This window comes from Limanda limanda, chromosome 14 (assembly GCF_963576545.1).
Source record: "Limanda limanda chromosome 14, fLimLim1.1, whole genome shotgun sequence".
Lineage (NCBI taxonomy): Eukaryota > Metazoa > Chordata > Actinopteri > Pleuronectiformes > Pleuronectidae > Limanda > Limanda limanda.
The window spans coordinates 2,170,406-2,183,833 of NC_083649.1; the positions used below are offsets into that span (position 1 = coordinate 2,170,406).

The following is a 13,428-nucleotide window of genomic DNA, read 5'->3' on the forward strand; positions in this document are numbered from 1 at the left end:
ACACACTGAAAAGGTTTTGAACAACTGGAGTAAAACCGGAACACATTAGAACCAAACTATGAAAATACAGAACCAAACTTCCACAAACTGAACCAAACATCAGCAGGAAACAAACTCCATCACGAGGAGAAACACACACACACACACACACACTTACTCCTGCAACACAACAACACAACAACACCATGACTCCACAAGTGGAAGCAGCAGACTTACTATGGTGAAGTTCATGACCTTGAGGATCCAGATAGTCAGCGCCAGGTTGATGAGGATCAGGATCATCAGCAGCAGCACGAAGAAGTAAAGGCAGCGTTTCCTCCAGCCGTAGATTCCCACTTTGTACACTTGTGGTTTCTCTGAACTCTGGACATTGTTCCTATGAGAGCACTGATCCTGGGTCATCTGGGGGGGGGGGGGGGGACAGAGAGAAGAAGAGCGTTAGGATGCTGACTCCGGGGAAACGTCTGGAGCCTTCTGGCAATAACGGCTTTCTCAAAACTGCACACAACACAACTGAAAACCTCACACACAAGATGCTAAACCTGACACTCCCTTTGCAAGATGAGTCTTTGCCATCAAATCTCTTCACTGTTCAAAATATGGAACTCGTGTTTTCATTTGGTAATTTTTTTTCAAATGACACACACATACCATTCATTGACTACACACAACTAAGCATTTGTTGCACACTACCAAGCATTTACAGCACACTGAAGTGCAAAATTAAAAAAACACAATGTGTTAACAATTGTGATAAACTGTATATTCCATTGTTCATCAAACAAAACACTTTCATGCTGCAGTCCTGATTGCATATTGCTCAACAGACCTGAATGTTTAGATATTAGATTATTTGTGTGTTGTAGGTTGATGCTTTGAGATTTTACTTGAGAAGTGTGTGCAACAACTGAACATTGTGTGTAGTGTTTGGACAACAAGGTGATGTGTAATTGACATCACAGTGTAAAGAAGGAAAGTCAGAGTCTAATGAGATAAGAGAGTGTGAAGTTGTGCCAAATTGGGTCGAGCGATTGGTACATGAAGTGAATGTTGTGCAAATTGTGCCGAATTTTCGCTTTTTGTGAGAAAAACTGTATTAGAATTTGTTATTTTTGAACCAGTTATTCAAAGCAGAGGAACGGATTTACATGATAAATAATCTGCTTTGATAAACATGTTCTCAACTTGAAAAGAAGACTGAAGAGTCACGGACTGGAAAGTGTGTTTGAGACAAGAGACAATTTACCTGCTGTATAATGTGACAATATCCACAGATTTGCAGTTTTATAAATTGGAAAAATCATGATATTAATATTTTTTTATTTTTTTATCAACACATTAACTGTGATTATGCCTGTAATTGAATTGAAATGTGATGCATACTACGCTGCTCTTCTAATTGACTTTATCATTAAATGTATGTTCAGCAAAAAAAGAATACAAAAAAAAGAAGACGGAAGAGAAGAGATGTGTTTCTAACAATAACTTGAAGCGTGTTATAGTTAGTCGGGTCCAGAAGTCGAATATGAATCACAAGCAGGAGAAGCAGCCGAGCAGCTTCACCTGCTTTCACCCTGTCACATGACTCTACGTTTATCCGACTCAGCAGATTTCCACACGCGTGAGGAACAACCAGAAGTCTCTGTTCTGCTTTGTCATCAAGTTCTGACGACGCAGATTTACATCCCGATGGTTTTAACGTGACGAGTTTTGACAGAGATGCAAAGGAAATCAATCCTGAGCAGATGAGCAATGTGCTGTGACCTGGTTTCAGTCCTGCTGTGTGTGTGTGTGTGTGTGTGTGTGTGTGTGTGTGTGTGTGTGAGAGTGTAAATATGCATCATTTGTTGTTGTCGAGCTTTGTCACAAACAAACCAAATCCTGTTTCTTTGTGACAAACACATTCTTATTTAAATTAGACGATTAGGTTTTCCAAGGCTTCAGGACTTTCCACAGTTGTCGCCCTGCTTATCGCAGCTTTGGGTCTTTGCACCTTTAATGCTCCCGTGCCCTCGTACAGCAGGTTTCCATTAAAAATGACGACCTGCAGCGTACACACATCTCCTTATCTCTCGCTGTCGCTGCATGAGCGCACACGGGGTTAGAGACGGGAAACAATCAGAGACGGGCGGAGAGATGGAGAGCGGAGGGAAATCACAGAGTCGAGAAAATCAGGATGAACACGAAGGAAAGTTTTAGCGTCTCATGTTTGAGGTGTTTGCACAGATAAAAATGACAGATGACGGGAAACTTTGACATTAAAGGATTAATTAATAACAAATAAAGGACAGAATGTGTCAGGGTTACTTTTCTTAACAGCCGCCAAGTCAAGTTTCTGGAAGATACCAATGTGAGAGTTTAGCAGGAACATTCTCAGTGAGTGGACGTGGAACTGGAAGAAAACAAATATCTCAGTTTGAATTAAGACACGATTAAGAGATTGTCTGGGTACTAGATACTAGAAATACTAGAAATAAATACTAGAAACACAAGAAAATGCCTCGACAACTTTAAACTTCCAACACAAACTCTCGTGGAGACGCCGCTCGTTCATCGTTCTGTCTCAGACTTTCAGGAAACATGGAAAACAATCACAGCTTTGTTCCACGGCTCCGACTCTCCTCTCGTCCATCAGTCTCACCGAGAAGTCTCCTCTTCATCTGCCGTCAAACACAAATGAGAATCCAAACGCAGATGAGGACGTCTCCATGTTTCTGCTGACTGCGTCTCCCTTCAGCTCCATTCGTTTCAGTTAGTGTGTACTCACTGTGTGTGTGTGTGTCTGTGTGTGTGTGTGTGTGTGTGTGTCTGTGTGTGTGTGTGACGTGCACGGGACAGTGAATTGTATTTTTTTTCCACAGAGTTATTAGGACGTTATGATGGCAGGAAGCGAACAAAGCCTCCTCGTCCTCACGGCCAGACAATTAGAATCATCATTAATCGGCGCTATCAGCAGATCAATGGGGCGGCGGGGGGGGGGGGGGGGGTGGGGGTGGTGGTGGTGGTGGGGGGGGGTTATAATAGAGTTATAGACCACTTATGGGGCAATCAATCAATGTGATTGCTAACTAAGCCGTGTTTCATTGTGCCGGGGCTGAGAGGCTCGTCGGGGGCTCGAGCGTCTTGCGGTGGCGGATGTGTGAGGAATGTTTATGGCGTGTGATTTGTTCTGTGTGTCACGTGACTGATCCTCACTTCCTGTACGGGGGGGGGGGGGGCTCGGCGGCGGCCTCATGGATCTCTGAGCTGCCGCGATGGACTGACTGTTCTGTGAAACAACCAGAACTCAAAGAGAGAGAGAGAGAGACGCATCGCTGCTGTTACCTAAAGCCTGTGAACCTGTGATGTCACTTTGCCTCGACCAATCAGCTGACAGATGTACTGACACACTGCAGGTTTAGAAAAAAAAAAAACATTTTAAATCGGATCACATGTTGCGAGAGTTTATCTCTTTATCGCATGTGTCTCGATCGTGAATAGAGATCGACGACGTGACAGAATCATCTTGATCGCCCCCTGGTGGCTTTCTGCGGTCTAGCTCTTAAGCCCCGCCCCCTCCACATCCAAACTAAAAAGGGAGATTTGCTGTCAATCATTTTAGGAGGTTTTTAAGACATGAATCTATTATGTTTGGTTTGAATTAGTTATTTGATGATTTAAATCGGGCTGAGACATCGTGATTAACAGCTGAGACTGATTTGTTGAGTGTGTGCATCTGGATGTGGGCGTGGCCATCTTTCACTTTTGATGTCACAGCTCCAGTCAATATATGTCCTCGACCAATCAGGAGTCAGTCTCATCTGTCAATCACGACGTCTCAGCCTGTTTTAATATCATCAAATAACAAATTCAAACCAAACTGATCATAAACAAACATCATCTTTGACAAACTTAACATCTACTCTGACGGAGGAGGCGGGGTTTATAGCCTGTACACCAGCCCCCCCCCCGCTGTGGCTTCACTTTGAGGAGCCGTCACGTCCTCCTTGTTATTTACGGATGTTTTTATAATCAGTGGGACGGATGTTCACAGCCGAAACCAGCTCAGTTCTCTCAGATACAAACACTTCACTTCTCTGCTCAGATCCGGACGAGTCACGTTCCTGATCCTGCATCACGCTCGCCGCCTCACAACCACCCCCCCGATCAGAGCGTCCTGAATGTGGTCGTGAGTCACGGCCGACACGCCACATTCAAACCACAGGCCTCGACCAATCACGGGATCCGGTTCAGCCGACAGAGCTGCTCTGACACTTGTTTACACCGAGAAGCTTGATTACAAAACAGATTCAGACTCTGACAGGCAGGTTTTCCATTTCCTCTGTGTAGATTTGTTTTTCCTCCTTCCTCCGTCTGCTGTGACAGCCTCAGATAACTGACCGATATGAAACTGCAACTTCAAAATGAAACAGATCATGTCGGGAGAATTCGCTAAGCCGACGGCGGCGAGAAAAAAAGGGAAGAAGTCACGTAAAAATTAAAGTCGCGAGACGGAGGTTTTGGGGATAAAAGCAAAGAATAACGTGACTCGAGGTTAAAACTCTGAACACAATCATACTTATTTCATTACATTGCAATTATCTGCTATTTTGAGTCAAAGAAAAACATCTAAAAGTTTTCTAAATGTATTCATTGTTTGATTTGTGTCTATTTTTTTCTTCCCATAGTGTTTTATATTATGGCGCCACCACCCCCCCCCCTCACAAAGTGCATCACAAATCAGATAAATGTTGTGTAGTAGTGAAATAGAACTCCTCTTCCTCAGCCACCGCTCATGCACACAGACGCTGCTCGATTACCGGCTAAATAATGGCCACTCTCATAAGAGGTGTGTGTGTGTGCGTGTGTGCGTGTGTGTGTGTGTGTGTGTGTGTGTGTGTGTGTGTGTGTGTGTGTGTGTGTAGAAAGCTAAATTGAGAAGAAGGGATGAGGAAAAGTGGCAAATTGGAGACAAATCAAATCATTGGCCTTTGAGTCTCTCTCCCTCCGCTGCTGCTTCTGTTCAGCCAACTCTTCACCGAGCGCCCGAAGAAAAGCCGCCGCTCCAAAAACAAAGTCTGTCTCTGATTAGAGAGAGAAATGAGCTTTTACTAAATGTTATTGGTTATTCCCGCTGCCAAAGAGCCAGGCAGCTCCCCATTAGCACGTTTATAGACAACATGTGGATCGCTACCAGGAGCCGGCGGCTACTGCCAATGGATACGCCATTACCGCCAGTCCTACGACTTCCAAATGTATGAGTACACAAGATGGCCGACAGCCAGAGGCCCTTCCACAGCCGCTGCAGTTTGTGGGCGAACAGGAACGTGAGCGAGCGTCTCCCTGACTTCTTCCTGTCGCGGCTGATTGAACATGATCTCCTTTAGCCGCTGCACGCGCTCGGCCATTAGCTCGTCTCTAACTGGTTGTAATGTGAACATCCTCCATTCACGGCCCCTGTTTGTGTTTCTCTGTCCCGTCTTTGTTGTGTGTTGCTTTTTCTCTAATGCACCGAGCTCCCACCGCAGCCATTAAGCAGCACTGAAGGAATCCAGTGGCGTCCTGAATCGCTCTCCTAGCGCTGCAAACTGTCCGGCGTCCTCGTCTGGAGAAGCCTCAGAGCAGCTCTCCCTGTTTTCACTGTGCGGCTGAAGAACACTTTTATTGTGTCCTCTTCATAACTCAGAGCAGCAGGAACAACAGAGAGGAGCAGCGATGGAATCTGATGAAACGCTGATGAAACCCTTCAATCTCAACATTGTGAGTCGGCAACATCTCATCAAAGATGTAAACACTCAACTCAGGTTTTGTTTTAAAGCTTCTAAAACTACGTCGACCTTTTGATCTTTATCTACAGCAAAGAACTTGTTGATTTTAGTGTCTATCATAAAGGAGTTATGCTTAGGGCACCGAAATGGCTAGCAGCGGCACTGCCTGTGTTGATTCTGATGAGTGTTACAAAGGGGCGGAACATTTCTGTAAACTTTCCATGGGAAGTTAAGGAAGTTACAGGAAGTTGAAAACCAGACGAGCTCAGCTGGAGCCTGGATTCAGCGAGTTGGGAACATTTTCTGCCAGAAAAGTAAACCTGTGACTTTGTGTTGTTGAACGTCTTTGTCGTTACCTAGCATGTTGATTACTTGTTACATTGAAGCCATGTTCATGTTAATACCAAGTTGACTTGTATACAGTAAGCTAACTTTTTACAGCAGTGATAGTACGATGTATGTACAGTTGCAATCAGAAATATTCAGAAATATTCACCCCCCCCCCCCAAAGATTTTAAGGATTTATCAATTAAAGTTTTTTCAAAGAGCAAGATTCTGCTTCGGATGATTTCTTTATGAGTTGAGTGATACAGAGAATCAACACAGAAAATACATGATGTAGTATTTGTGTGTAGCAGTATATTTTGTTAAGATAGCCATGTCACAATTATTCAACCCCGATATAATATTGTTGTTTATATCCTAAAGTGGAGTTGAAACATAATTAAGCCTTTGGGAACTCTATGCTGATCCTTCACTGGATTCAGCTGTGATGCGTATATAACCTCCCCCCCCCCATGAAGGTATTCAAGGTGAGTTGCATCATGGGAAAGACAAAGGAGCTTCCACCAAAGCTGAGAGAGGAGATAATTTCATCAAGTTTAAAACTTCTTGAACAGCTGCAAACCAAAATGTGTTTTGTTGTGAGTCATTGTTGCGGTGAAACATTTATTGTCCTACATTGTGTCTTTTTAAAAGCAGTCACATGAATAAATGATCAAAACTGAGAAACGCAGCCTCTTTCCAGCTGTTTTTAACCCGGCGCTGCCTCCGCGGCGAGGCCACGCCGGCGTTCGGCGGTTTCACCGAGTGAATTATGCATCGTCTCTTTCCAAGTATGAGCTCAACTGGCAGCGAGACGAGTTAAACCTGCGACTGGTGCTGGGAGTGAACAAGAACGTGGAGAAATGTGGCCGAGCGTCTCCCCGACTTCTTCCTGTCGCGGCTGATTGAACATGATCTCCTTTATCCGCTGCACGCGCTCGGCCATTAGCTCGTCTCTAACTGGTTGTAATGTGAACATCCTCCATTCACGGCCCCTGTTTGTGTTTCTCTGTCCCGTCTTCGTTGTGTGTTGCTTTTTCTCTAATGCACCGAGCTCCCACCGCAGCCATTAAGCAGCGCTGAAGGAATCCAGTGGCGTCCTGAATCGCTCTCCTGGCGCTCTGCGGTCGCTGCTAACCGTCCGGCTGCCTCGTCTGGAGAAGTGCGGCTGAAGAAGGATTTTATTGTGTCCTCTTCATAACTCAGAGCAGCAGGAACAACACAGAGGAGCAGCGATGGAATCTGACCAAACGCTGATGAAACACTTCAATCTCAACATCGTGAGTTGGCAACATCTCATCAAAGATTCACATGAAAACACTCAACTCAGGTTTTGTTTCCAAGCTTCTAAAACTACGTCGACCTTTGATCTTTATCTAAAGCAAAAGGAACTTTTCATTTTTGTTTATTTTGGTGCCTTCGGTTTTGAATCCTCTCAAATCACGTGATTCGCTCCACAGGTTAACTTGTGTTTAATTGTTTATCAGTTGGAGCTTTTCTTTGTTCTTCAGTCCTTTATCTTATTTCTGCTTTGCTGATCCTGGCCCGGCCCCATGACTACAACATGAAACCTCACAATTAAATAATAATGCTGGTGCACCTCGCGTTGGTTTCCACCCCCGAGTCGAGGAAGAGGAGGAAGAGGAGGAAGAGGAGGAAGAGGAAGTTTATCGCACTTATCTCACAGGGTATTAGGAGACACAGCAGATGATGATAATGAACCTTGACGTCAGTTGCCAATAAACCGATCTAAGAAGAAGTTAAAAACTCTTGTTGGAAGCTTAATTAGCATTTTCCTTGAACAGTATAGTTTACAAAGATAAAAGCCAAAGAAATGAATCCTCTCGAAGGCACATAGATTACTTTGAAAATATTACACGCTGTAAAAGCTCATTAAAAAGATACTAAACACTGGAGGTAACGTCTCACCTCTGCCCATTAGTGTGTCTGATCCATATCCGTCCGGCTCGACTCTTATTATACTGTGAAGCGTGAATCTCCTGTTTGATGGACACAGATTAAATGAACCTTTATTGTTCCTGCACCGGAGTCGCTGAGATAAACACAAGGTGTATTTATCGTTCTCAGTAAACAAAGAGTTATTCGAGTGTTATTCTGAACCGCGGCGGCTCTTCTCCTCATTAACACACTCAGCTGCTTTCTGAACCGTTACAGAGCAGACGTGTGAACACTCACAGACACTGCGAAGGTCAAAGAGTCACAGCAAACACTTTAATGAATCTGCTCCGGATCGGACGACACTGCTTTACAGAGATTAAAGAAAAGAAAACAAGTAATTTCAGTGGTTTTCTCTCTGTTTATGCAAATAGTTCAACAGCATGGAGCTCACGATGAAGGTATCGGTCGGAGCCTGTGTGACAGACGTGGTCCCGACTCTAGATTGACAGAGAGGCTTCAGGTCAGAGCAGTGATGGAAAGCAGCTTCGTCACTTCCCAGTTGAACGGAGGAGGGAACTCATATCTGAGATGTTTTATCATAGGGAAGAATTCTGGTTTAGTGCGACTCAAGTGTCACTTTGTTTGTTCCTCTAACGTCTGGATGGATTTCCTGTTGTTTAGTGTTGTAGCTTTCCAGATCCAATCACACACAAGTGCTCCGAGACGTACAAGGACCTGGTTTTATTACACAAAAGCTACTCAACGTATTTACACTAAACAAACAAATTAAATTTGAGTGTAGATTCAGGAATTTTCACAATCTCTGACTTCCTGAGCCCAGTTTCTCAGAGAGTTGTTCTTCGATTCGAGATGAGAAGACACATTTAGACGTGAAGTGATTTCCACCAGTGTTTGTGATGCGGTGCAGCCTGATTGAATCTTAGTGGACGTTCTACTCTCTCTTTTATTTTTATTAATGCATATATACACTCAGGTCTTGCAGTTCCTATCGCGGTTACTGTTTTATCGCCACACGCCTTTAATATTTCAGATTCCAATCAGCGGTTATGATGCAACAGCTTCTCCTCCTGGGCTCCGAGTTAAGAAATGTACAAATTCACATATTTCCACATACGATAAATACTTCATTCACTTCACCACCAACCGCAGCTCAAATTAAAACTGTATAAACATTAAATAAATATGATCAGATCAAGGTGGGACCAGCGTCTGGATCCTCATCACACATCCACCTCTCCGTGCTAAGCCTGTAAACCCTGAGGCGATGCTTAGCGAGCATCATTTACTTAATCTTTAATGTCACCAGAGCAAACTGACTCGTCTGTTTGCACGACTTTATTATCGAGTTAAAAAGGTTCAGAGTCAGGACTGGATTTAAAGGGAGCGGGACCGGAGAGAAACACACCTGGAGACATCACTTCCAGCCCGGGAGACGACAGGTGGGGGGGGGGGGGGGGTGACAGCGCTGAGCTCCGAGTCGGGATCGGCCCCCTGCGGTGACTAAGAGACGTTGGACTTCAACCAGGCAGAGGACAAAACCCTCCAGAGCTTACTCCGAGAGGCAGGAGCGATGAAGAGGGTTTAAGCATGAAGGACGAGGATGGTGGGCTGAGGAATGAGGGGGGGGGGAAGAGGAAGCGACGGCAGGATCCGGACACGGACGCAGTGAGATATGGAAGCAATCACTCCTCTCAGCGTGAAGAGGATTCCACGTTTCCTAAATAAGTTCCTAAGTCACATTTACAGAAATGTAAATCCACACAGTTTCTCTTTGGATGAAAAAGCTCCAGCAGGTTTGTGATGTTTGTGAAGTTCAGGAGACGACTCCTCCTGTGGGCCATCACACAATATCCTGCTGGAAGATGCATTTTCCAGGCTTCAACTTCTTCTCCACAGCTGAAGAATAAACTGGAATAAACATTCCACAGCAGCAGTTGAAGGCAAACGTTCCACAAACGTCCAACTAAGGCCCAACTGTCACTTCAATCCAATCCAAGTAAACACTCGTAGGGATCAGATTTCTAAATATATGCCTGATTTCTGATTTCTAAATATATTAATTCATTATGATATTTGAATTATTTACTGAGAAACCAGAGAAAATGTCAAAACACTTCACGGATGTTCATTTCATGTCCAAGTTCCATCGAGTTTCCAGGAAATCCGTAAAGTAGTTCTTGTTTTACCTTGTTGACAACGACCTATAGAATTGAATTGTCCAATGGTTAATTACCAATTAGATTAATATATAAACTCCATAAACTCTTCCCATTTACCTTCAATAGATCCACTAATACTTCAAGTCAGTTTGGTGAGTTGATGGTGAACTGTAGAATCTAGTTTCTGCTTCTTCCTGCTCACAAACCTTCTAGACGGAAGTTAAAGGCAAACGTTCCACAAACGTCCACTAGGGCCCAACTGTCACTTCAGTTTAAATCAAAGTAAACACTCGTAGGGATCAGATTTCTAAATATGCCTGATTTCCTTCATTATGATCCTTGAATTATTCCCTGAGAAATCAGAGAAAATGTCGAAGCACTTCATGGATCCTTGTCCAGTTCATTTCAGGCCCAAGTTCCATCAAGTTTCCAGGAAATCCGTAAAGTAGTTCTTGTTTTACCTTGTTAACAACGACCTATAGGAGGCATTTCCACCTTTGAATTGTCCGATGGTTAATTACCAATTAGATTAATATATAAACTTCATAAACTCCCCATTTACCTTCAAAAGATCCACTAATGCTTGATGTCAGTTTGGTGATTTGACGGTGAACTGTAGAATCTAGTTTCTGCTTCTTCCTGCTCACAAACCTTCTAGACGAAAGTGTTTAATTAAAGTAAACACCATATCTCTGTCTCGTGTAATTAAATCACGATGTTGTGTGAACGGCAAATTAATTCCTAACAGGAAAACAGCGATAGCGGGACGTCCACGGTGTTTGACACACGAGCACGAGGAGGTCTGAGGTCCGACCCGCTGAACCATCCCCAGCGTTCGCTCCGGAAGTTACTCACGTTGAGTTAGCGAAGAGCTTAACGGCTTTTTAATAGACTTTAGTTTCTGTAAAAGCAGGAGAACCCTGAGTCCAGCGTCGCAGCTCCTTCCTCTCATGTAAATGGATTTTTTCTCGGTGAATCTACGGAGCCGTCCATCACGTTTAGTGTCTGGTAGAAAACACGCTCAAATCAATCAGTCCAGCCGTCGGCCTCATGAAGGGACCCGGGTTCCTGTCATCGCTCGAGAGGGAATCACAAAGAGAAGGTAGACCTGGAGTGCAGCTGTGGTGGAAGCTGGTGAGAGGAGCCGTGTGTGGGCGGAGGAAGCAGAAGAAGAAGAGTGAGCGTCTGGGTGAGAGAGATGTCCTCTCAGATCAGAGCCGCTCGCCCTCGTCCCAGGAGAGAGAGAGAGAGAGAGACACTGAGGCTAAATTGCCTGTCTCCTTCCCCTTTGCTCTCTCTCTCTCTCTCTCTATCTCCCTTTCTCTCCGTCTCTCTTTATCTCCCTCCCCTCCTCCCTCCTCCCTCCTCCACCGCTACGAGAGGCTAACAGCTTAATCATAATTGTGTCATGAACCATAAACACTCATACGCTCGGCGGTGGACGGAGCCCCGGGGGGGGGGGGGGGGGGGGGACTAATGGTCCTGAATAATAACAACCAGAACTTTATTTGCCGAGCGTTTCTCTTGAGAACTTTTCCCAGATAATTTATGTTCACATTCGATTAAGTTTATGAATAAATACAAAATATAGATTTTCCTACAGAGGCAAAAAGTGAATAAACATAACTCAGTGAATTGAACTAAATTTAAAACAGGAGCATTAACAGGACCTGATATTAAAGTACATGTTTGCATAAGAGGAATAGAAAGTTTGGTATCACACGTCTTTTTTTTTAATTCCTGTTTCCAGCGATGGAAAGAAACTATTTTCAATTCACGTTACTCAAATGTTCCAACGAATCTAATCATAACTGAAGCTAACTGATCATAACTGATGGTTGTTCGCCCTCATAAGCGATGCTTGTTTGATTTTGTGCGAGAATTTGAATGTGCAGCCTGACTCCATACATTTGAATTTGAAAGGTTTCAAGTCCTGACTGATGTAAAAGCTTCTTTGCAACGATTCTGATATTTTTGCCTCAATAAATTCATCCAAACCCACAAGTTTCTTCTTCTTAAATTTCCTCAACACAACAATAAAAAAACAAAATGTCTCCTATTCTCTAAACTCAACGACTCACCAAATAGTTTTGGGCCCAAACCATAACCGAGACTTTTCCATAACAGTGAGTTTAGAGTCTACACAGCTGAGGTCAAAGGGTTTTTAGTAAGTGAACTCTTTGAAATGAGGATTTCTACAACGGCTTTTTTGCTTCTTTCTTCTCTTTCTTTCAATATTGACAAAAAAAACCTAATTTGCAAAAACTCTTTATTCTTCAATGTGGCTTTCTGGATAAACAGAACCCGGATTTAAAGGCTGACAGTTTGTTTTCGGTTGGCAGACCCCCCCGCCCCCACACCCCCCCCCGCAGAGCTCAGAAGAAGAAGAGAAGCCCACAGCAAACACCACAGTCCTGCTTCCAAGGATCCGTCTCCAGAGCGCTGCCTAAGGCTGTGAGATTAATATTTATTTACTGTGCTTTTGGAAGGAGAACTCGTGTGAGCCATGTTGTTGAGCCACTGAAAATCCACAAGCTTCCTCTGAACAATCCCCCCCGGGAGCCGTCCAATAGGCAGAGGGATCCCGCCAACGGACACGCAGCTAAGCCAGGAGCAGGGTTCTGATATTAACTGGATCAGCGTCAATCCCTGTGTAACACGGAGGAACCAGTGAAGAGCAGCCACCTCTTCCTCCTCTGAGCCAGCAGCTCTGTCCCAGGATGGAGCTTCGCTGGTGTTGAAGAGGAACACTGGAGCGTTTACATGACACAGGGCCGGCTGCACGCTGGAGTCCAGAGAAACATGTGCTCAGAATACAGAGAGTGAATTCATCAAGGAACAAGTGGAGACTGGAAATATCAACTCCTCCAGGAACACAGAGATATTTATTTAATCTTAATCAGGAGAGTTTGTAAGACCTAAGAAAATATGAAAATGGAAGTTAAGTGCATTAGATGTAGATATTGTTTCTTCCTCGATATTCTTATTAACTTATTGGAAACCATTGTTTACTAGTGTTAATAACAAGCATCTGCAGAACATCACAGGGCAGTTTTAAAAGTTTACCTCATGTTTCCTGGTAATATGATTAACATCCACTAATTTGATTTACGTCACTTACTTTCACTAAGACGTGTTCTGCATTATTTATTCTCTCTCTGCATGAAATCTTCTCCTGTACAGAAACATCTTGTTTTACGACCTTAATTACTTAAGTGCATCTTGTGCTCACATGGTGCATATTTCTAAATATTTAATGTGTTTAATTTGATTAAACT

The 13,428-nt window shown here is 43.8% G+C and overlaps 1 protein-coding gene across 1 annotated transcript in view; it reads right to left on the reverse strand.

Annotated features, from left to right (window-relative positions):
* The window catches only part of sgcd (sarcoglycan, delta (dystrophin-associated glycoprotein)), a 102,469-nt gene that overhangs the window by 80,820 nt on the left and 8,221 nt on the right, over positions 1 to 13,428 (reverse strand). Inside the window, exon 2 of the mRNA XM_061086012.1 lies at positions 217 to 402. Coding sequence (XP_060941995.1) covers positions 217 to 402 — 186 coding nt within the window. The remainder of the gene's footprint in view (positions 1 to 216; positions 403 to 13,428) is intronic.